Source organism: Giraffa tippelskirchi, chromosome 1 (genome assembly GCF_054371585.1).
Source record: "Giraffa tippelskirchi isolate mGirTip1 chromosome 1, T2T-mGirTip1v1.2.pri, whole genome shotgun sequence".
Lineage (NCBI taxonomy): Eukaryota > Metazoa > Chordata > Mammalia > Artiodactyla > Giraffidae > Giraffa > Giraffa tippelskirchi.
In genome coordinates this window covers 80,086,883-80,112,311 of record NC_137275.1, presented here as the reverse complement: position 1 = coordinate 80,112,311, position 25,429 = coordinate 80,086,883, and the positions used below count along the sequence as shown (strand labels likewise).

Genomic DNA, 25,429 nt, shown 5'->3' with positions numbered 1-25,429 from the left:
TCACTGACATGCTTGCCTCTAAACATGTCCAAAGACTTGAAAACAGTTCATGAAATCCAAATTTCACATCACATAAAAAAGTAAGATGCAGAAATAACTGGTCATACAATAAAAAATAAACTTTATGAGGAAGTTGGGTGATAGGGTGGGAAGGAGGCTTTTCTTTGCCCTTTTATATCTTAGCAATCTTGAACTACGTTGATTTACCTTTTTTTTGATAAAAAAATTAAAGCTTTAAAAATCATTCTCTTCAAAAACAGGGAGGAAATGGAGAGGGTTCTCCTATTTGATGATTGTTTCTAATATTCAATTGCTCTTTAATCTGAAATTATTCAATTTTTTAATAAATGCATTTTATTGTATTTTAGAGTAATGAGTATTTTGCTAGTCAAAATGAAATTAAATGTTAGAGTTCTTAAGAACTTAATACTGTGCCATGTGCTTTGGATTCATAAATATTTCTAATATAGTAAGTAAATTATAAAACTGCAGATAAAATTATGGACCCAGCTTTATTTCTGGGATATTTTTGTGTCAGAGACTGGGAATGGAGGAGATAGAATTTTTCATAATCAAAGTGGTTTTATCAGTTCTGGCAAAATGATCTTAAGTTACTGCAGTATTTTTGACACAAGTATGCTTATCTTCTCCTGTGCTATCTATAATCTGCATACCAATCAAGGACTCAAACCATCTCTGTTATTCCCTGCTACTATGAAGTTAATGCCTTTCCATATAAATAAAGTTTATGCTGACAAAAAACTTACCTTCATCTACTGTGGTCATATCTTGTTCTAGTTTCAATTTCTGTTGATTAATTTTTAGCATGGATTCTTCAATTGTCCCTTGGCCTATTAATTTTATAACTAGTACTTCTCTAAAGAAAACACAAGATATGTCCACTGGTTACTTAATATAAAATTATTTGATATATATAAACTATTAAATACATAAATCACTTAAGAATGCAGTAAGAATAACCAAAAAATTGTTTAACAAATACATCCATAAATTTAAATTCTTTTATTCACACTACTTGAGATTGACATTTTCTGAGCATGTCACTTTTAAACATCCTTATTGATTCAAGAGATAAGAAAAAGATATCTGTAAAAATTGCTGGTATAACTGTATTATAACAAACAATTCTGGGTTCAGGTAGGTATTTCATTTTAACAAAGAACATGCTTTGCTTACCAGGTTCCAAGAGAGATAGTTTAGTACAAAAAGTACGGAAGTGTTGTGAAGTACAAAGATTACACAGAAGGTTTTAGTTCTACAATAAGTACTAATAACTATTTGGTTCATAAATGAACTTATCAATGTCTTTTGGAAATACAGTAAAATACCCCACAAAGACAGATTGTTTGCTGTTTACATTGAGAACAGAGCTGAATTATAGGTATTTTCACCTCTTTATGTCCTGTGAGCAATGGCTAATTTAACCTTCACTTAAGATACCTACAGCTCACATAATCTATTTCCTATGAGGTAAGAAGGTAGCAACTGTATCACATTACCAAATCTGTCTGGCTCTTACATGGCTTAACAAGAAGTTATTTCAATTACTAATCTTTTGCAAAGGGGCTGGGCCATTGGTAGGACTTTGTTTTCATTAGTTGCAGAACGATATGGACTGGGGGTGGGAGGTTATTCTGTTTTACTTTTTAGGCTGCACCATGCAGCTTGTGGGATCCTAGTTCCCCAATCAGGGATTGAACTCATGCTCCTGACAGTGAAAGTGCCTAGTTCTAACCACTGTACCGCCAGGGAATTCCCTGCTTTGATTACTAGAATATGAATAAGTTACATAGTGGAGTTCATATCCAACACTGTTGGTATAAAATACCACAGGAGCCTTGCTTTGCTGAAAATATAAAAACAAACAACTTAGGCAGGACATCTGACAGATCATATTCTAATATTCTATAGAAATTAAACTGGCATTTGATTAAAAATAAATGTCAACAGCAAACACTCACTTTGTCTGGCCTACTCTATGGCATCTATCTTCTGCTTGTTTGTCATTGTAAGGATTACAGTCAATATCGTGAAGTATAACAACATTTGCTGAAGTCAGGTTTATTCCTAAGCCACCAGCTTTTGTTGACAGCAGAAATACAAAGATATCCATATCGGTATTAAACTCATCAATTAGATGAATCCTATAAGATAAATATATTAGGTTAAATCTCACAAAAAGGTTTATAATCAAAACTGAAAGCAATCACATCACATGGAAAATAAACTTGAAGATGTAAATATATGCTCTTGGCACTCCAGTTATTTTTCTTTTCTATACTGTTTATCTCCCTACTATTAATAATTCTTACTTTTAACTATACAGATTTGATTAATTCCTAATTAATTTTGTCTTTTGTGAAAAGACTCTTGGCTTTTCTAAATTCTGATACGACTTTGTGATCTTTAACCTTCTTAGAGTCAGTCAGCTATGACCCACAGACAATATACCTGATGAGCTACGCATTTCAAGATTAAACTATAATGGTATATTCTCTTTAGCATTACTTCTCTTCCTATTCAATGCAGGAAAAAAAAATTTACTCTGGCTGATAAAAAAATAAACCAAAGATATAATGCAGTTTAAACACACTAGAAAAAGCACTGCTTTTAAGACAACCAAAACCCCAAACTTACTCAACTACCCTCAAAATAAGAAAAGTCCAAGATGTTAAGGTAATCTTGGTTTAAAGATATGTGCTTTAGACTCAGAATGATTTTCAAAGAGAAAAGCACTGACATACATATAACTCTACTAGTTGTTTCAAAATATATTTGAATATGATTCAGATGAGAAATTAAATTTTCCTCATCTTAAGGTAATGAATGATCTAAAGTAACCAACCATAAGACTCAAAGCAATATACAATTCCATGAAAAGCTCTAGACATTTAAAATTCTAACATTTACTCTTATTTGAGAGTAAGGTAAGAAGATTTTCTGAAAACAAATTATACCAACCTTTCAGAAATCTGAGTCTTCCCATCTAATCTGAGGTACCTATGCTGATGATGTTTTAAGAGAACCTCTAAAATATCCAGCATCATGGTAAATTGGCTAAATAATACAACTCTATCACCCTGTGGAAATATATATATTAGTTAGACACATAAACAATAAAATGATAAGTATCTAATAAAAAACTTCCTATTTAATAATAATAATAAAGTCATCATAGCTAAGATAAATTTCTTATTTTAGATTATATATAAATTATCTTCTAAACTTTGGACCTAAAATTGATTTTTAAGACTAATTAATGGGAATAGCTACAAAAAAAACTAATTAGATTGTGATCTTACAAATCTAAGCTATTTCACATGTGAACATTATGCATTAATTTATGTTAATGCTCACATATAAGGATTAATTTATGTTACCATAGTATCTTCAAAATACTAATTTTGAAGCAATTATATAGAATGTCACCTATGAAATAATGACAAGATTATTTTAAAAATCAATATAAATATATTCTACTAACTTCTATTAGATGCAACAAAAGTAATCAGGAAAACATGCCCAAACACATCCAAAAAATGCTCAAAACATCAATTTCTAGAAGAATGTAGAACATAGGCTAAAACATCAAGAAAGTCAAATCATGCCAGAACTATTTTAAAGTAGCTGAACTAATTGGGAAAACATATACGGGAGAAATATTCTTCTTTAGTACCTTCTGCTTCAATTCAGACAAGATGCATCCTAAAACTCGAAATTTTCCAGAATCTAAAATCAAGTCCATGTCTAATTGGAAGTTATTAATATGTCGATACTGTTTACAAAGTACATGTAATTCAAAGTCTGTCATAACTTCCATATCTTCAAAGATCAGGTCAGGATTAGCCTCACAATGTGTAGGTTCCTCAAAATAAAACAAAACAATATACACCTCAAAATGAAGGTAATTTATAATATGATTAGAACAATGTAATAAAATTGTTCAGATCAGATAAAATATCTAAATCATTAGATATTTCAGTGCAACAGATTTGGCAAAGGAAATTAATGTTCATTTTTTAGCTATAGTACAGATAAGAAGTTCTTACTGTTTTAGAGATAACATACTGATATATTTACAGTTGAAATAACGTCTAGAATTTGGTTCAAAATAATCCTGGGGAGGATTCTAGATGAAACAAGAGTGAGCAGTCTCATTCCAGATGATAACTGTAGAATACGGGTGAAGGTTACACAGGTAGAAGCTTACATTATACAATTCTCTCTACTTGTACATGTCTAAAATTTTCCATGAGTTTAATATAAAAGCAGTTACAGAAAACACGGCAACAAAAGCATATGGTTGTGTTAGAACAAAACTTTATTTGTAAACATAGCTACTGTCATATTTGGCCTTACGGTCATAGTTGGCTAACTCTTGATGTAGACTGTCAGTCCTTCTTGGCTCTTATGTCTCCTGATAGTTTTCAACAATCAGGAGACATAAAAATGTTTTTTCTTAAAAATGTTTTACTTAAATATTTGGTTAAAGGGTTAATATCTTTATTAGGTTCAATGGTCTCACTTTTAAACTAACAATGAATCTCAAGCTTAATAGTGCTAATAAAGCTTATTGTTAGCATACAAAATCCTTACCTTTAGCATAAGCTGAGACATTTCCTTGAGTTTTTCAGCTGTGTAATATTGGCGATGTAATAAAGGATGATTGGCCATTTTTCTCAATTGCATCATGACATTGCACATTTCTGTATTTTTTTCTGTGATCCAAAAAGTACACATTAAAAAAATAGAGTTGATGGCTGTTTGCTGAAATACATCTCAATGCAAACAAAAGGTTTTAAAACTATTTCTTCAAATTCCAACTTAAAAAAAAGGCAAATCCCACTATCATACGATTAAACAAAAAAGCAGTCCCAGTACAGGATTATTCTTTACATAAAATTGTGAAAATAAGGTTATACCCATGTTATTGATAGACTTTTTCAATCTGTTGAAGAGACTCATGTAGAGTTGTTCCTGCTTCTCTGACATTGCACATAACTCAATTTGATCTTTTTTGGGGGGCAGCTGCTTGAGAACCTGTGAAAGGAAAACAGTTTAAGCAGATCATTCAAATAAAGAGTAAAAAAGATTTTAAAACCAATCATAATAAAAATACACAGATAAGAGTTACCTCTTCTTTTACTCTTCTGAGAATAAATGGTTTTATAATTTGTTTTGCATGTGCTATTCTCTCCTTTTCATATATACTTTGCTCATCTGCTGATTTCTAAGTAAAAAGAACATGACATTTTAAAGTTATTACACAACATGAAACTCTCCCTCACTACATTCTGAGTTGTTTCCCATAGAAATTCAATTCATTCTAGATGGAACTTGAATTCTAGGCTGACATATAGTTCTTAAGACTCCACATGTACTTTCAGGTTTTGTGACAAATCGTGTACTCTCCAGAGGTGATGAAATTGAACTGCACTAGGATAGTGTTCAGAAGTAATTAACTGATGAGTCATTACTGATTACACAGATAACTTTCTTAAAAAGATATGTGTGTATTTAAGAGAGTTTGGGTGGAGGTAAAGAGAGAGATTAAGTAGAAACGTGTATGTATTTGTGGAAAATGGCCCCCAAAGAAAGCTAGTGCAGGTGATGCAAATCATTAGTCTACAGAAATAGGGTAGTCCCTAGCCAAAACCTATTAATTTTGGAGAAGAGGAATTTTATTCTAAGATTTTAAAGGATCCTCCATATCCTATCCTATGATCTGCTAAGGCCGCCAAGTGGGAGGGAATACATTAGTGAAATTAGAAAGGCTGGCAGTAGAAGATTATCAGAAAATTCTCACAAAATACATGTGATTTGTGAGAGTGTCAAGAACCTATATAAACACTGTTGTGCTGGAAAATCAGAGCTCCTGAAAACAGTACTCTCACTTTTTCTAAGTAACAGGGAAAAAATTAACCATATTTTCTCCTAAATAAGATTTCTTTATTGTGACTTTTAATTTATGGAGTATTAATGCAAAACATATCTCCCAGTATATGAATTTTTGGGATATTCTACCTTGCCCGGCTTTATAGTTTACCTGTTAAAAAACTAATTTATCTAATTTTAAAAAAGAAGATGATAGATACAATCAAACTTTCTCCACATATTAAATATCTGAGCTATCCACTGATTTGAAATGATGATTCAGAAAATCAGGATATTAAAAACCAAAACTTTTAGACAATGATTATAGAAGCCTCCAGTTTATTTCCCATTTTGGCTGACTTCCCAACTCATCCAAATACAGGGATATCAACCACTTAAACTTATTTCACAGCATATATGTCTGACAAAAACAAGAAAAAAGACAAAATAAAAAAATGGTCCAGGTAAAACACAAAGTAAGACATTTGAGAAAAAAATATGAATTTGTGCTTACTGTCTTAGAAGAAAACATTCTTCGTATTTCACTGGTGCTACTACTGAACATGTGTGGCATAACAAAATTCAACAGCGACATGAGTTCTAACAGGTTATTCTGTACAGGTGTGCCTGTGAGCAGCAGACGGTTATTTGCCTATGAACAAAGGTAAAGTTTAGATTAGTGTTGCCTTAAAAGAAAAAAAGATCTATATACTTTTTGGTTATCTCTCTCAGTGGAGGAGAAAAAAATTAAAACCATTATTAGTAGTAAAATATTCTGTGATGAAAGATAAGTAATTCTAAAAAATTATCATCTATTGTACTGCAAGGTAGAACATAAAAAATAGTCAGTTTATAAGTCATGTTCCCACATTACTTTTCTATGAAGCAATGAAAGAAGATAGATTACATCTGATATCCATAAAGTTTATCCTATAGTACAAAGGTTGGCAAACTGAAGCTCATGAGCTAAGAATGGTTTTTACATTTTCAAAGGGTTTTAAAAAAAGAAAAAGCAAAAAACAAGTGACAGTAGCTGAATGGCCCATGGAGCATGAAAAGTTACTTATCTGGTCCTATACAGAAAAAGTTTGCTGGTCCCCAATATAAGATACCATACACATACACACACACACACTCTGAAATTTTATCATACTTGGAAAAATTCAGAGAACATTCTCTTACATTAATTGTCATAAGGTGCTGGTAGCGGATGGAGCCCATATTCTTCAGCATATGGCCCTCATCAAAAATTGCATAATTCAGTTTCAGCCGACGAAACAGACTACGATCATCAGAACTGCTGATGGCACAGTTATACCTGTCACCAAAAGAAAAAATGAGTCTCTAAGAATAAACCTTTAAAAGCATGGACTCATGTGAGATTAATGTTTCAAAAAATTATTTTTATTTATATATTTCTAATAGCCAGTACCTAACACAGCTGGTACTCAAATAAATACTGATGCACTTATATCCAATAATTATCGATGTACATGTAAGTGTGTATATGTTAGTCACTCAGTTGTGTCTGACTCTTTGTGACCTGATGGACTATAGCCTGCCAGACTCCTCTGTCCATGGACTTCTCCAAGCAAGAATACTAGTTCAGTTCAGTTGCTCAGTAGTGTCCGACTCTTTGTGACCCCATGAACTGCAGCACGTCAGGCCTCCCTGTCCATTACCAACTCCTGGAGTCCACCCAAACCCATGTCCATTGAGTTGGTGATGCCATCCAACCATCTCATTCTCTGTCATCCCCTTCTTCTCCTGCCCTCAACAGTGGGTAGCTATTTCCTTCTCCAGTGGATCTTCTTGGTTCAGAGGCTGAACCCAGGTCCCCTGCACTGCAGGAGGATACTTTACCATCTGAGCTACCAGGGAGGATGATGTACATGTAACCAAGTTATAAAAGCTGCAATATGTACTTAAAAGACAATTTATATGATGTAATTAGACAACCTCTACACATCTAGGAAGAGGCCAATTTGGGTACAATTTATATGTGATCTACAATTATCACACACTTTGCTTTATGAATTGTTATATTTTAAGAAGCAGTAGGGAAAAAAAACCTGAAGTTAAGACATTTCTGTTAAGAACATAATGTGCAGTGCTTAGCTGTTCATTATATTAAACCGGTAGAGTGAATTCAAGAAATAACAACAGCAGCTAGCAGTATAAGACTATATATGAAAATGGAGTCTCTTTTCTTAAGAAAAGAAAAATTACGGATGAATTCTTTTAATCATGGTCTCTTACAGAATTAATTGAAAAGTGTTATTATGGTACTATACACCAAACTGAAAAATGCCTAAATCTTCAACATAACTCATTCTATTACTTTTGTTGCAATCAGTTCAGTCACTCAGTCGTGTCCGACTCTTTGCCACCCCATGAATTGCAGCATGCCAGGCCTCCCTGTCCATCACCAACTCTTGGAGTTTACCCAAACCCATGTCCATTGAGTTAGTGATGCCATCCAACCATCTCATCCTCTGTCATCCCCTTCTACTCCTACCCCCAATTCTTCCCAGCATTAGGGTCTTTTCCAGTGAGTCAACTCTTCGCATGAGGTGGCCAAAGTATTGGAGTTTCAGCTTCAACATCAGTCCTTCCAATGAACACCCAGGACTGATCTCCTTTTAGGATGGACTGCTTGGATCTCCTTGCAGTCCAAGGGACTCTCAAGAGTCTTCTCCAACACCACAGTTCAAAAGCATCAATTCTGCGGCGCTCAGCTTTCTTCACCGTCCAACTCTCACATCCATACATGACCAATGGAAAAACCATAGCCTTGACTAGATGGACCTTTGTTGGCAAAGTAATGTCTCTGCTTTTAAATATGCTATCTAGGTTGGTCATAACCTTCCTTCCAAGGAGTAAGCGTCTTTTAACTTCATGGCTGCAATCACCATCAGCAGTGATTTCGGAGCCCCAAAAAATAAAGTCTGACACTGTTTTCACTGTTTCCCCATCTATTTCCCATGAAGTGATGGGACCAGATGCCATGATCTTAGGTTTCTGAACGTTGAGCTTTAAGCCAACTTTTTCACTCTCCCCTTTCGATTTCATCAAGAGGCTCTTTAGTTCTTCTTCACTTTCTGCCAGAAGGGTGGTGTCATCTGCATATCTGAGGTTATTGATATTTCTCCCAGCAATCTTGAGTCCAGCTTGTGATTCTTCCAGCCCAGCGTTTCTCATGATGTACTCTGCATGTAAGTTAAATAAGCAGGGTGACAATATACAGCCTTGACGGACTCCTTTTCCTATTTGGAACCAGTCTGTTGTTCCATGTCCAGTTCTAACTGTTGCTTCCTGACCTGCATACAGGTTTCTCAAGAGACAGGTCAGATGGTCTGGTATTCCCATCTCTTTCAGAATTTTCCAGTTCATTGTGATCCACACAGTCAGAGGCTTTGGCGTAGTCAATAAAGCAGAAGTAGATGTTTTTCTGGAACTCTCTTGCTTTTTCGATGACCCAACAGATATTGGCAATTTGATCTCTGGTTCCTCTGCCTTTTCTAAAACCAGCTTGAATATCTGGAAGTTCACGGTTCACGTATTGCTGAAGCCTGGCTTGGAGAATTTTGAGCATTACTTTACTAGCATGTGAGATGAGTGCAATTGTGCGGTAGTTTGAGCATTCTTTGGCATTGCCTTTCTTTGGGATTGGAATGAAAACTGACCTTTTCCAGTCCTGTGGCCACTGCTGAGTTTTCCAGATTTGCTGGCATATCGAGTGCAGCACTTTCACAGCATCATCTTTTAGGATTTGAAATAGCTCAACTGGAATTCCATCACCTCCACTAGCTTTGTTCCTAGTGATGCTTTCTAAGGCCCACTTGACTTCACATTCCAGGATGTCTGGCTCTAGGTGAGTGATCACACCATCGTGATTATCTGGGTCATGAAGATCTTTTTTGTACAGTTCTTCTGTGTATTCTTGCCACCTCTTCTTAATATGTTCTGCTTCTGTTAGGTCCATACCATTTCTGTCCTTTATCGAGCCCATCTTTGCATGAAATGTTCTTTTGGTATCTGTAATTTTCTTGAAGAGATCTCTAGTCTTTCCCAATCTGTTGTTTTCCTCTATTTCTTTGCATTGATCGCTGAGGAAGGCTTTCTTATCTCTCCTTGCTATTCTTTGGAACTCTTCATTCAGATGGGAATATCTTTCCTTTTCTCCTTTGCTTTTCGCTTCTCTTCTTTTCCCAGCTATTTGTAAGGCCTCCTCAGACAGCCATTTTGCTTTTTTGCATTTCTTTTCCATGGGGATGGTCTTGATCCCTGTCGTCTGTACATTGTCACGAACCTCTGTCCACAGTTCATCAGGCACTCTGTCTATCAGATCTAGTCCCTTAAATCTATTTCTCACTTCCACTGTATAATCATAAGGGATTTGATTTAGGTCATACTTGAATGGTCTAGTGGTTTTCCCTACTTTCTTCAATTTAAGTCTGAATTTGGCAATAAGGAGTTCATGATCTGAGCCATAGTCTGCTCCTGGTCTTGTTTTTGCTGACTGTATAGAGCTTCTCCATCTTTGGCTGCAAAGAATATAATCAATCTGATTTCGATGTTGACCATCTGGTGATGTCCATGTGTAGAGTCTTCCCTTGTGTTGTTGGAAGAGGGTGTTTGCTATGACCAGTGCGTTCTCTTGGCAAAGAGAACGATTAGCCTTTGCCCTGTTTCATTCTGTACTGCAAGGCCAAGTTTGCCTGTTACGCCAGGTATTTCCTGACTTCCTACTTTTGCATTCCAGTCCCCTATAATGAAAAGGACGTCTTTTTTGGGTGTTTGTTCTAAAAGGTCTTGTAGGTCTTCATAGAACTGTTCAAGTTCAGCTTCTTCAGCGTTACTGGTCGGGGCATAGACTTGGATTACTGTAATACTGAATGGTTTGCCTTGGAAACAGAGATCATTCTGTCATTTTTGAGATTGCATCCAAGTACTGCATTTCGGACTCTTTTGTTGACCATGATGGCTACTCCATTTCTTCTAAGGGATTCCTGCCCACATTAGTAGATAAAATGGTCATCTGAGTTAAATTCACCCATTCCAGTCTATCTTAGTTCGCTGATTCCTAGAATGTCGATGTTCACTCTTGTCATCTCCTGTTTGACCACTTCCAATTTGCCTTGATTCATGGACCTAACATTCCAGGTTCCTATGCAACATTGTTTTTTACAGCATCGGACTTTGCTTCTATCACCAGTCACATCCACAGCTGGGTATAGTTTTTGCTTTGGTTCCATCCCATCATTCTTTCTGGAGTTATTTCTCCACTGATCCCCAGTAGCATACTGGGCACCTACCGACCTGGGGAGTTCATCTTTCATTGTCCTATCTTTTAGCCTTTTCCTACTGTTCATGGGGTTCTCAAGGCAAGAATACTGAAGTGGTTTGCCATGCCCTTCTCCAGTCCTTAGCATAAATTTTATTTCATTTTACTACTACTATTTTAAAAACATTTTAAAAAAAAGATTTGGTGGCTGTACAACATGTTTTTTCTTCTAATTTTTTTTCTCAATACTTACGTGGTCACGATTACATTGTATTCTTCATATCTACTATGAATGTTGTATCTAATCTGTTTACGTTCTTCTTGAGAACCTAGAATTTAAAGATAAAACATACAAATTGATTGTATTTACTGACTTAACTGTATGTTAAAATTTTAAAGAAGTTTCCAAAGAGAATAACGACATATTCTTACCATAGTAACAGAGCACCTTTAAAGTGGGGCACCATAAATTAACTTCTCTTAACCAGTTATCTATGAGACAAAAGAGATATTACTTGCATCTGCTACAACAGGATATATGTGTGCAATGAAATGAACACTAAAGTCTAACAAGTTCTAGCAGGACTTTCTTCTTTCATAAAGTAACAGAAGATGATTTTGAAAAATCACAAACTCTTCACAATTTTATCCCTGATGATTAAAATGACTGCGATTTTCAGGTGGCATCAAAATAAAGAGCAGAAGCCCAATCATTATATTTATAGATGATTATTAATTTCTAATTTTGAGGTTTCTTTTTTTGGGGGGGTTACATTCATACATACCATTCTCTGACTCCAGTCTACAATCAATTGAAAGTATGAAACAGTAATCTGAACTGGGATAAATTGCATATTTCTCACTTAACAAATGTTTAATTATAAGTTTAAATCACTTAGCTTCCCTTAAATTACTCATGAAAATAATTTAAAAGTACTACAAAAACAAATAATCTTTTCAAATGGTACTTGATCTGTAATAATTTATAAGCTGAATAACTAACTTATACTGGAGTTATTTTCGTTAAAAAGACTTCCAGTATAATAACACACATATGCAAAGGGAGAAAAGTTATAAGGAAACCACAGAAATGAACATTCACATTCACCTCCACAAACTAAGAAATCACACACACACACAGTTTTTCTTCCCTTCATATAAAACACTATTTAGTCAAGTAAAATTGTCCACAGTATTACAAACCTATAGTTGATGCTGGAACAACGATCAAATGAGGACCTTTATTACCCTCCTGATAGAGGTACGCCAGAAATGCAATGGCTTGAATAGTTTTTCCCAGGCCCTAAAAAAAAGTTTAAAAGAAAACATATTAAATGTAAAGACAAACAAAAGACCCAAATAAATACTGGGAAAATGAAAGAAAAAAGAATATTTCTGGTTTTATTTATGATTCCCCACAATGCAACTCTACTATATTCTTAGTTCTCAATAACCATAAAACAGATCATAATCTCCAAGTGATACTACAACTTAAAGAGTGGGATGTATTTTAACCGCTAGTTAATATGTGATACACACTAATATGAAAGACTTCTGCTTGCATATAACAGATATAATTTTGGTAATTGTTAAATAAAGCAACCATTTAATACATACTGGATTGATGGAAAACGGCATTTCACTGACTAACTGGAGTTGAATATATACCCATCCTATTACTCAGCAATTTTACTCCTAAGAATATATACAAGAGATATGAGAGCATATGTCCATGGAAAATCTTGGGTAAGAATATTGACGCAGTTTTATTATAATAACCACACAATGGAAATAATCTAAACTGCCAGGAGAATGGATAAAAAGCAACCACCACCACCAAACCACTGATACCTGTAAGAGCATGGGTTAATCTCAGTAATTTTATTATGTACCAAATGAACCAGAAACTGTTTAAACAGTATATATTGTATGGATTTATTCATAGATCCAAGTTCAGAAATCAGAAAAAAAATTATTGTACTGTCATAGGTGTCAGAATAGTGGTCCTGTTATGACTGAAAAGGAGCATAAGGCAACTTTCTGGGATGATGGAAATGTTGATCGAGAGGCAGTCACATGGGTGTACATACATGTAAAAAGTCACTAAGCTGAAAATCTGTATGCACATCAATGAAGTATTATATTAAAAAAAGGCTGCTGATGCTGCCGCTAAGTCGCTTCAGTCGTGTCTGACTCTGTGCGACCCCATAGACGGCAGCCCACCAGGCTCCCCCATCCCTGGGGGATTCTCTAGGCAAGAACACTGGAGTGGGTTGCCACTTCCTTCTCCAATGTATGAAAGTGAAAAGTGAAAGCGAAGTCGCTCAGTCATGTCCGACTCTTTGCGACCCCATGGACTGTAGCCTCCCAGGCTCCTCCGTCCACGGGATTTTCCAGGCAAGAGTAGTGGAGTGGGTTGCCATTTCCTTCTCCAAAAAAAGGCTAGAGAGGAAGAATAGTTCCTCAGGAGAGCTAAACATTGCTAACTGTTAGGAACTGAATTGCTTCCAGCCCCAAATTTACATGTTGAAGTCCTAACTCCCAATGTTAGGATTTTTTGGAGATAAAGCCTTTAAAGAGATAAGTTAAATATAGAGTCATAAGGCTAAGGGCCCAACCCCTATCTTGAAGAAGAGACTGAATGTGCCCACAGGAAAAGCCATGTGAGGACACAGCAATGTGTCTATCTACAAACCCGACGGTAGCCTCTGGTGAAACCAAACCTGCCAACACTTTGATTTTAGACTTCCAATCTCCAGAACTAGGAGAAATTTCTGTTGTATGAGTCTCTCTGTCTTTAATATTTTGTTAGGGAAGCCCTAGCAGACAGTACCTTATCATAAATATTGTACTTTACAGGATACAAAAACAGTTCCACATAATATATCTCATTTGATACCAAATATAATCTTATGATATAGGAATTACTATGTTTTATTAACTTAAGCCTTGAGAGAGTAGGTCATTTGGTAAAGGTTAGACAGCCCATGAAAGACAAATGTGGACCCAGAACCCAGATTTGATTTCCAAGTCCAGTTTCCACAATTGTACTATTCTATATTCTATATATGACTTCTAATTATTTTTAAATCCCACATATATTATTCACTCTTCTAAATCACTTCTCTGTCTTAACAAAAGTATGAGGTATATGTGGGAACTGTCTTAAAATACTGAAGATTATTTTACTAGAAGCAAAACAGAGGACAAGGATTATTATCTTTTTTAATTTTTATTTTGAAATTCTACACAGTGTAAAAGAGCTGACTCACTGGAAAAGACCCTGATGCTAGGAAAGATTGAGGACAGGAGGAGAAGAGAGTGACAGAGGATCAGATGGTTGGATGGCATCCTTGACTCGACATGAGCTTGAGCAAACTCCAGGAAATATTGAAGGACAGGGAAGCCTGCGTGCTGCAGTCCATGGTGTCACAAACAGTTGGACATGACTTAAGAGACTGAACACCACCCCCACCACAATTTAATACATATATATTCAATAAACATTTTCTCCAAAAAACAAAACAAAACAAAACATTTTCTCCACTGAACATGATTCATTTTTAATAAACACTTTTTAAAAAGTATAGGTGGAGGAAGGAAGGTAAAAGTTAGATTAAAGGTCAAGTTTCTACATGACAATACTTGGACTATTGGCTGTAATGAACTTCCTAAGCTTACCTTCAAGTAAAATGTGATTTGGAAAAGAACAGAAACTCAGAGATCTCTAATAAAAGTAAAATGGCTGAGATGATGGTGATGATAAATGTGTAGATTTATTTACTGACGAGGACAAGTACCTATGATCAATTTTAAAGGCAGCTATAGAAAAGCACATGCAGTAAAATCTCTTTTAGTATAATATATATATATATATATGTATGTGTGTATGATGTATGTATGTATGATGCATTCAAACACATCTGCAGAATAATCTGGAAAGATACAGCAAAATAAATACTTATTTTAAGGTTATATGTGATATTGTTTTTTTCTATGTATTTTTATGTAACATCTAATTTTAAAAACATATATTTATTAATTTGATGAGAAAGGCAAAAAACCTATTTTCATTTCTGAGAGGAAGTAAGAAAGCTAAAACTCACATAAGCAATAGAAAACTGAGAAGGGTAAGAGGGCTTATACTTTGGTAAGAGCAGTAAACTAACAGGGTCAAGGGAAATTTTCATTTTTTAAATGACAGCAAGGATGCCTATTAATAATATATCCTAGAAATAGAGCACTACTTACCATTTCGTCTGCCAAAATGCCATTAAGTCCATGTTTATGTACCAATGCCAGCCAATTCAAACCAACCTTCTGATAGGGCTTGAGTGACAAGCTGGTAAAGAGAGTTACCGAATGTTATAGATTTATAATTCTATTAACTTTCTCTACTAGTTTTCTGAGACGCAGTTTAGGTTTACAATGCACACAAAAAGGAAAGTATCTAGGTGTGGTCTTACCTTTTAACTTATTGTTATTAATAAAAGCGAATTACACTTAAGAAAATGAACCCAAAACATAATACGATTTAAAAAGTCTCTCAAATTTTATTGTGTATTTGTTGATTTATTTCTTCTGGCAATAAGAATTACAAAAGGTATTATCATATTCAGTTAAAATGTAATGCTACGAAATTAATTACATATTAGACTATTAACTATGGTAACATATTACAAAGCTAACATTTATATTAGAAAAATGTATTCTTACGAATGAGTATTAGCACACTAAGGAACTTAAAGCATCAGAACAAAAGCATAAGCATAATTTGCTACTTTGCCAGGCTGATTTAATAAACACTTACTGAATGAATGCCAATCACCTTTAATGTCACTGGTATATATAATTATAGAGCAGGTATGCATTGTGTATTTATGTTTGAACTATGTATAAACGTAAACTTGCTAGGCATCAATAAATACCAATGAATAGAAAACAGCGGGCAAGTGTCAAAATGTTATTTAATTTGTGAACACAAATTAATCCCTGGGATTAACTTTCTTGAAAGGTAACATGGAAGGGTTACAGTGGACGAAAACAAGTTTTTTCTGAAAGTTCAAGTTGTTAAAAACTAGTATTTACTGAACGTCTATTATATACACAGATACACAAAAATATCATTTTCAGGTATCACCTCATTCAATCTTTTAGTATTCCATAGAGGTAGGCTATTATCATTTTAACAGACAAAAAAACCTGAGGCTCAGTAATTTGCCTGAGGCTCCGTAACTACAAAGCAAACTCTTATGGCTAAAATTTTAACTCAGAAAGTCTCTATCACTCAAAAGCATATTCTTATACTCTAGAGGGCAGCTTAAACCCCACATTAACATGAAAACTTAAGACAAGGCCATGTTCATTCTACAGCTTTTATTCTGTCCCTTTAATTTCTGTTGTACATATCCTATCTGCACATAGGGAATGTGTCTAGACACCGCCATGGGTATGATAAATGGTTAATGGGTCAAATTCTGAAATTGAGACACTTTAACTAGAACAGGGGTCAAAAGAGGTAAGGTAGAAAGGTATCCATCTTAAATCAGAACCTATTCTTCAACTGTGGGATGTGCAATCTGCAAAACATTTCTCATCTGAAAAAATTAAAAGTAGAGGTAGAAAAAAGTCAGCAGTGTTGCTGAAGTCTTTACAGTTCATTTCTTAAAATGTCTTTGGTCTTCTTGGCCAATACTATTTCTATGCCATTACAAAAGTAATAATGAGTAGAATATACTATCGAAGGTATCTCAACTTTTCAGATCCAAATAAATTCTACTATACTGGTAGTCAGAATAAATGCTAATACTGGATTCAAGACACTCTACTATGGGCTTTACATGCATTATTACTTTATTTAACCACATTATAAAGTAGGTGCTATTACTATAATCATCTCCATTTACAGATGAGAAATCCTCCCTGGGATTCAGAGAAGTTAAGTAACTTGCCTAAGGTCACAGTTATCCAAATCTGTGTCTACAGTGGTAGAGCTGGTATTCAATCCAGGTCCGATCCAGGGCTCTGCCTTCAATCACTAAACAGCAAACGTGAAAGTTTTCTCTCTCTGAGCCACCTACTCTACAGTCAGGACTTTCTATTTTTATTTATTTTTATTTTTTTTTTAGGACTTTCTATTTTTAAACTGAACTTTCTATTATTTTTCTGAGTCATGCCTAACATCTTAGTCATCCCCCACAGATCAAGGTTCACATTCCATGAAAATGATGAAAAACTCGATAAGGTAGGCACATTACATCACTTATAAACACATGCCAACAGCCAATATGCTATCTCAATGTAAACTGATCACAAATAGCTAAGAAATATTTTTAACAAACAAAAATGACTGAATTTATGCATCACTAACACATGTTGAGAAATGAGTCTATTAAAATATCCTTAACTATACATAAAATTTTAAAAAGTGATGAGATTTTGAGAATCATCTACTACATTGAATTTTCCATTCAAATACAATTGTTTCATCCCCATTCATAAAGCAGCTATAGTAGTTGTTCTGATCTGGACATTAAATACCTTTATTGAGTACATGTATGTGTGTATTTGCTCTTCTGCTCGATTTATCTAAATTACAAGTAACTAAATTATCTAAATTACAAGTAACTGGCTCTTGCAGCACTGCTGCCCATAACACATATCTTTTCAGAAAGCAGAAGGATCACTGAAAATGCAGTTTTGGCAAACACTTTTCCAATTCACTTGTTAAGACAAGTTTTAAAACAGGGCAGCTATAGTCTTTGTCAGTCAATAATATTTAGTTGCTATACAATTACACCTCCCATTAATTTTGACATTTCAAAGTTTTCTAAAAACTTGACTGCATATGAACCCCAACCACAAGTTTACATAATTTTAAGATTTTCTGAGGTCATGAAAGAAAATGAGGCAGCATGTTTAAAGTTACTTGTTTTGTTAGGGGGGAAAATCCTTTTAGATATAAGTTATTCTGATATCTTTTCAGAGGGAATTAAATTGGGTTTAAATTTCCTGTCAGAGAAAACTAGCTTCAAAATTATTTTGAAAGGTGAGAAAGGCCTGAAATAGAAAACTGGAGTATATACAATGTGCTAAATTTAAGTGTAAAATGCAGAAGTAGAAGGCTAAACTTTTTGCAGTAGTTCATATGAAACAGATTAGGGATGCTAATTGATCAAAAATTTATATCCCTTAAGTATAACATGAATGCTGAAAATACTACCACAATAATAGTTCGTACTAATAGCAGTATCCAAACTATTAAAATATTTATATCATAGGACTCTGAGTTAGTTGGATTATGTCTGCAGTATAGATTTGCATTTGACGTCACTGTCAAATGGTTTCACAGTAACTGTTTAGGAACAGGATATAGAATCATCCTGTCAAGTTGAGGATGAACAAGATCAGAAGAACCTTAGTAGATTTAGCCCCAAAAAAGACAGGACACACATAATTAAATATTATTTTACACTGAACACATGAGATATCTTTTCAGTTAGAACAGTATAAAGCTGATAAAATGCTGATTAAATGCTAAAGCTTGAGAGATGGCTACATTTATGATAGGAATAAAATAGGAGTAATGCTGAGGTTTGTTTAACTTTTCCCTCACTGTATTATTATATTTTAACTTAAGGCAATTTTAATTTTGATGTTTTAAAATAAAGATTATGAATGTTAATGGTTTTGAGATACATGAGAATTTTTTCTCTTGCCAGGACTTCAACAGGTTACAGTTAAAAATGTCATAGTTACACTATGTCTGTACTTTCTTTTATCTCTAAAAGGTTATTTTTCTGTTATAATTCTTATACATTCATAATAGGAAAATAGTTAACATAATTTTGCTTCAAAATAAACTTTACTACAAAGAATTCATTCTGTTAAGCAAAAGCAAACAGGTTATTCATCAGGATTGCTTAATATTTTCTTCTGTGCTAATAAATCCTTTCCCAAGGCAAGGAAAGTACTTTAAATGTTTCTATACTAAGCAGCCATTATGCTTGGCCAGTATACCAAGTAAAACTCTGCAAGTTGCTTGTGCAACTTACAATGGCTAACACAAAAGCCAAGACAACAAATTTCACCCCCTAAAAGTGTATCTAAATAAACTCTAGACTATCTGTACAGGTTCTCAGAAGTTGTACTTTGGACTAGAACCAATAAGCACCAAAAAAAAGAAACTATTTTTCTCATCTGTTCAATATTTCATAAAAAAAATCTTCAGTCTAACGTAAAGGATAGCTTTATTACCTGATCATACTATTTACAAGTGACAGGACTTTGTGGATGTGGGTTTAAGAGATAAATTTTTTAAGTGATGCAATAAAGCACTTGATTTTTTAAAATCCAAATTACGATAAAGTAGACTCAACTGGGTAAGCCTTGTAGAGTGAAGAACTCCCCATATCCAATGCTGTAGAACAAGAAGGAGCAGCTCCAACTACACTTTTAGGAGATGAATTTGCTGACATGGTCATAGTTCTTTCTATGCAACAGAGAAAAGAGCTTCTTTGTGGGAACTGCATCACGTTTCCCTACACCATCCCATAGCACCCTAGAGGGCACAGAAAAGATTGTAGCTTACTATTAAAGGCCAGTAACCATATCTTGATTTTTTTTTCATATCTTGATTTTTAATTAACCAATGATCAGCAAATATGCTTTGATCATTAACTTAGTAAAATATCAGAAGAAGTATATAAAATCACCAACAAAGGTCATTAATTTTAATGAGGCCCTGGTGCTAATCTTATTTTTACCTACCAGAAATATTCTGAACAGAAATAATTCATTTAAAAAGTTACATAACACTGCAGAGTATGGATATACCATAAGTAATTCTAACTAGGTAGGCTCTGATCTTAGAAACTTTGACTGTTTCCATGTTTCTGCCTTTGTATGTATTATCACAGTAAACAATTCTACCTTTTTTAAAATGGAAGCATTCTGAACAGTTATAAGTTTCCAGACAACTTAAAAATAAACTTTTAAAAGAAGTTCAAAACAACCGTCCGCCCACCATATCCCAACATCATGCAAAGTAGGGATGTTCATAATCACAAAATGCTGTGTCAGTATGTTCGTTGTTGGACAATTTTTTTTAGTGAAAATACTTTAGTGCTTATTTTTTTGCAAGAATTCTGACAATGTATTTTACTGACAGCAACAGGTGGGGGAATATACTTCTTGTATTTTTTTTAATCATTTTTCCTTACATAATCTATTTAATAAAAGTGTCCTTTTCATTTTTTATGTTTTTACCTCAAAAAGATTTAAAAATTTGGGCTTTTGAAAGCATTTAAAACATTAATCACATATATAGGGTATTTTAATCGTTTCATTCATGATTAAAAATAAATTGAACTAAGACAAATTTTTACGTTGATACAATTGAGCAGCTGACTCCTCGAAGCCCTAAATTAAGTAAAGAGGTAGCTAAAATCACCTTTTCAGGTTCTATGACTGTATAAGAAATTATCTGTCATCACAAGGAAAATGTAGGTTATGTAAGACGATAATATTTTCTCCCTCTAACTTACAATGTGATAATGGAGGAAAATATCCTGACTGAGGAGAAGGGGAAAGGGGATCAATGGAAAAGAATTCAAACACCACTTATGTACCATTTTAGGACATAAAATGGTTTTTAGGACATAAATTGGTTTTCTCTTTTAACATTAGTTTTCCTATCATTTCCATGGTTAAGTTTCCTAGACACAATATAGAAATAAAAAAAACTTACACAACTGAGATAAAGCAATAAATAGGTGCATACAAGTGTTACCTTTGGTTCAGAATGGAGGGTTGCTCTGTGTTCCATCCACCTCCATTTCCAGTGAGCATGGTAACTTGTTTTGTCAGTTTATTTGAAATGTCTTCACATTTGTTCATAAGCCTTATAACTACATCCCTTTCTTGAATCAGTGTTTTACAGTGCCATATCAAATCTTCTGATAAGCCATTCGTTTTGGACATCTTTGTGAACTATGGCATGAAAAGAAAAATAATTTAACAGTTCAGATCTAGAGTCAAACGGACAGTCAATCTCAATTTCTTTCTTTGCGATGGAAAAAAAGTTTCTTAAACTTTTATTAATGACCTTCCTTAATCAAGTGCAAAGACAACGGGCATTTTCATTCTCATATTTCTCTTTGATAAATCTCACTGCCATCTTAAACTCATCATGTTGAAATAAAATACATCTTTCTCTTCAAAATACACAATCCCAAGCTTGTTACTTTGATTCTAGTAGCTGTTCTCTTATGGGAGAAACTCTAATGTAATTGTTAATGTCTCCTATCAGTCATTTTTTTGCCTTTAAAACTCAATTCATGTCTATTACCAAAGGTAACAATGCCAAATGTAATAACTGCAGACCAGATCTCTTATTTTTGTCACTTCCTATGAATATGACATACAGTCACATGACTATAAGATTCATTTTTCTGAAATATACTTTTCCCTATCTAGCATCAAAGTACAACCCCTCAAGCTTTCAAAATTCCAATTATTGATATTGTCCCTTGATATTTTACCCTAAACTGAGACTAATACTTGGAAAGATACTGCCTGAATCAAAACTTAACTGTGACCAATTCAACAGTTTGATTAAACTTAAAAATAATATCAATTTCAATACAAGACTTGGATAAATGGTTTTGTGTGAAAACTCAGAATTTCTTTCAAAATATATTCGTATTTATTTTTCTAAAGGCGATATTGATTACTTCACAGCATAGAAATTTTAACAGAATTAGAATTTTTCCACATAGCTGAAAAATAATATACCCTGAAAAACTGTAAAAAAAATATTTTTAGTGTTAAGGATTAGAAAAAATCCCAGTAGCTATTTGAAAGCTGTTTGTTGGACAAAAAGAAAAATAAACAAAATTCAGGACAGAATAAAGCTAAACTAAAACCTTCTTATCAAGATAAAACCACATGATTTTGACTCATGACATCTTACTTGGCATATTTTTTCAAGTTGTAACAAGAATCTCATTAACAACTCTAAATAATCCCTGTTATCACAATATTTCTAAGTTCACAGAAAAGCTCAAGCAATAGAAATTTAGTAGAGGATATACTGAGAAAATTTCATAAAAAATACATTTTTTATATCTATCTAACTTAGAGTAAGTTGGTAAGAAATGAAACTTTTAATCTGTTCCAAAGCCATATTATTACTGTACTGCAGGAATAAAAAACAAAACAAAGATGCAGTATGCCAAAAAACAGCATTGTGAAATACAAAGTTATTTGCACACTACTTTATATTTTCACAAGGACAACATACATTCATAATCACAATGTAACCTTCCATTTGGTACTTTCAGGGAAAAGATTTACACATAAAGAACAGAAAGATTTTAAGGAGGTTCTACTAGAACTTTTAATTACAGTATTTTTATTTTTAAATGGAATACCCCAAAACAATCTCATGTCTATTGTGGGGTATGTGTTTGTGATATGTATGTGTGAGAGAGAACCAACAAGAATAACCAAGAAAAAAAAAAAAAGGAACATACATTGTGTGCTTTGTATGTGCCAGAGATTGCTAGGTAAGACTCAGTAAGTCCTCACAACAACTGCAAGATCAGTCTACCAGTTCTGGATGAATAAATCAAGGTTCAATTTCCAAGGTTATATAGCAGGATAAAAGACTCCCCAGTCTACGCTCTTTTCACTAAAACTAGTAACTCCCCAAATAAAACACAATAAAACCGTGGAAGTTAAAAAGCAACCCCCACCTTTTTTGCAACCAACTGACATTTATTGTGTGTTTTATTTTTAAATAAAGTAACATTTTTATTTATCACTACTCTGGCTGGTGAACATACCTGGTATACAGACATATTCCCTGTTCTCATGTGGTTTACAGTCATTGGGAAACACACACAACATACAAGTTTAAGTGTTAACAACTGGTATTACAAGTTGTAGTTCAGTCACTAAGTTGTGTCTGACTCTCACAAGGGAAAAAAACAAAAGTTCATATGTATAATATAATCGAGGAAGTCCTTTCAGAGTAATAACGCCAGAAATCGCAAAGAACAGTTTTGACTCAAAAAAGATTCAATTTAATATGTCAGAACCTAGAGAAGTAGGAGATACATACATTAAACAAACAACTAACCAAACATTACCACTTCCTGATGAAAGAACACATCACCAACCATTTAATAGTACTGGTGGGAACATTTAATTCTAATTCTGTTACTTCTAATTGCACAGAAAATACAACCAGAAAAGCCCAGACTGGGAAGCTACAGAACAAATGATCCAGTTTCTTCACCAAAGATTAAAGGAAGAGTTGGGGCAGGAGGGAGGGAGAGAGGCAGAGGAAGGTGGGGGGAGATGGGGAATGGAGGAATAGTGGGGAGGACAGATGAAACAAGATCCAAGCGGGTAACTGAAGCTGGCAATGAGTACACAAAGGTTTGCCACACTATTCTAATTTTTATGTCTGATATGCTTGTAGGAACAATGATGGGGTGTGCAAAACGCAACTCATTTCACAGTGCTGTAACAGTCTGATTGAGACTTAGTGAACTTGACATTTTGGATATTTTTGAAGTCAAAGTTTCAAAACTTAACTCCCTGAGCTTCTCACACTCTTTACCCCTCTTTCCATAAAAGACAACCAACATTAGAGATGATCCAAATTATTGCTCTTAGTTTAGAATTCAGATCTAAGTAGTGATACACTGTCAATGAATGTAAGACAACAGTTTCATTTCTCATCAGAAAGAGAAAAAAGCTGCATTGTTTGATAAATTTACTAACATTAGCTTTAGTAATAAGTAATAGTAAAGGCAAAACATCTCTCTCATGTAAATGAAGACTCTAGGGGGCAGTTCAGATCTGGTAGAGTGGTTCCAAAAACCAAAACTTCTACTTTGTTGCTTCAATATCCTCAGCATGTGGTTCCCAACATCACACCAAGAGGGAAGAAGAGATCCTTTAAGGATTTTTTCCAAAAATCACAGTATACTTGTTACATCTCACTGGACAGGAATATGTCAAATTACCGAAGGGAGGCTGAAAAAAGTAGTCTTAAATATACTGTGGGTAATGTCACCAGTCATAAACCTGTTTTAAAGCACAGAGTGGGTTAAAAAGACAGAAAAACTATTTGATCCAAAGAAGTTTGACTCAATATGTCTAGAAATGACACTGATGGATGAGTAGAAAACTACAATGGTTTCTTAACATTTCACTAATAATATATTGTGGGTATCTGCCACTAACGTTTTTCAAGAGACAGACAACTGAACAGGCACTTACTTTACAATCCTTAGACTGCCCCACTGGTCAGTACCATTAATTATACCCCATTTACATATGAAGAAATAGAGCAACAGAGAGAAAACTTGCTTAAGGTCATGTAAGTTGCTAGAAAATGTCAGAACTGGGATTTAAAACCAGGCCATTTAGCTCCACTCTATTATTCAATCACTTCCTAGCAGGTATTTATAAAACCAAGGAACTAAATAAAGAGGCATGAAACACAGAGAGAAAAACCATTTTCCTCAGGATGTCAGGGAAATCAGACCCCAATGTCACAACTGATCATTTGACCTATAACAACCAGTCCAAACCAGAGCAGGTCTTAAGACTCCAGAAGACTTTCAAGAAGACCAAACTGATAAAATATCGGAAATGTTTAATAACTGAGGGGAAATTTAGACAAGAAGGCAATGGCACCCCACTCCAGTACTCTTGCCTGGAAAATCCCATGAACGGAGGAGCCCGGTAGGCTGCAGACCATGGGGTCGCTAAGAGTCGGAAACGACTGAGTGACTTCACTTTCCCTTTTCACTTTCATACATTGGAGAAGGAAATGGCAACCCACTCCAGTGTTCTTGCCTGGAGAATCCCAGGGACGTGGAAGCCTGGTGGGCTGCTGTCTATGGGGTCACACAGAGTCAGACACGACTGAAGCGATTTAGCAGCAGCAGCAGCAGCAGCAGGGAAGAGTCTAGAATTGAAGTAAGAAGTATACATACAAAGCTAAAAAAAGAGAAAAATCAAGACAGCTAATAACTAGGGAAAACAAAATGCTGAGCAAGGAGAAAAAAAGCAATCATGCGTATATTACAAGGTTCAGTTTATGAAATTCATTTGCATAGTCTAACAAAGTAGATAGCAAAAAAAAAAGATTTTCAAAATTATCACATTATTAACATATTGCTAGGCCTGGGAAATGGGCATGTGAGGCAGACAGTGAGAAGAGAGCTA

The 25,429-nt window shown here is 34.4% G+C and overlaps 1 protein-coding gene across 8 annotated transcripts in view; it reads right to left on the bottom strand.

Moving 5' to 3' along the window:
- The window catches only part of SMARCAD1 (SNF2 related chromatin remodeling ATPase with DExD box 1), an 84,747-nt gene that overhangs the window by 1,984 nt on the left and 57,334 nt on the right, over nucleotides 1-25,429 (bottom strand). For all 8 annotated transcript variants that reach the window (XM_081594917.1, XM_081594938.1, XM_081594946.1 and 5 more), the window contains 14 exons: nucleotides 20,973-21,172; nucleotides 15,434-15,524; nucleotides 12,386-12,485; nucleotides 11,615-11,674; nucleotides 11,436-11,511; nucleotides 7,078-7,213; nucleotides 6,410-6,547; nucleotides 5,156-5,251; nucleotides 4,944-5,061; nucleotides 4,618-4,739; nucleotides 3,698-3,886; nucleotides 2,983-3,101; nucleotides 1,983-2,165; nucleotides 768-877 (listed from right to left, as the gene is read on the bottom strand). In XM_081594917.1, the coding sequence (XP_081451043.1) occupies nucleotides 768-877; nucleotides 1,983-2,165; nucleotides 2,983-3,101; nucleotides 3,698-3,886; nucleotides 4,618-4,739; nucleotides 4,944-5,061; nucleotides 5,156-5,251; nucleotides 6,410-6,547; nucleotides 7,078-7,213; nucleotides 11,436-11,511; nucleotides 11,615-11,674; nucleotides 12,386-12,485; nucleotides 15,434-15,524; nucleotides 20,973-21,172 (1,738 nt within the window). The remainder of the gene's footprint in view (nucleotides 1-767; nucleotides 878-1,982; nucleotides 2,166-2,982; nucleotides 3,102-3,697; nucleotides 3,887-4,617; nucleotides 4,740-4,943; nucleotides 5,062-5,155; nucleotides 5,252-6,409; nucleotides 6,548-7,077; nucleotides 7,214-11,435; nucleotides 11,512-11,614; nucleotides 11,675-12,385; nucleotides 12,486-15,433; nucleotides 15,525-20,972; nucleotides 21,173-25,429) is intronic.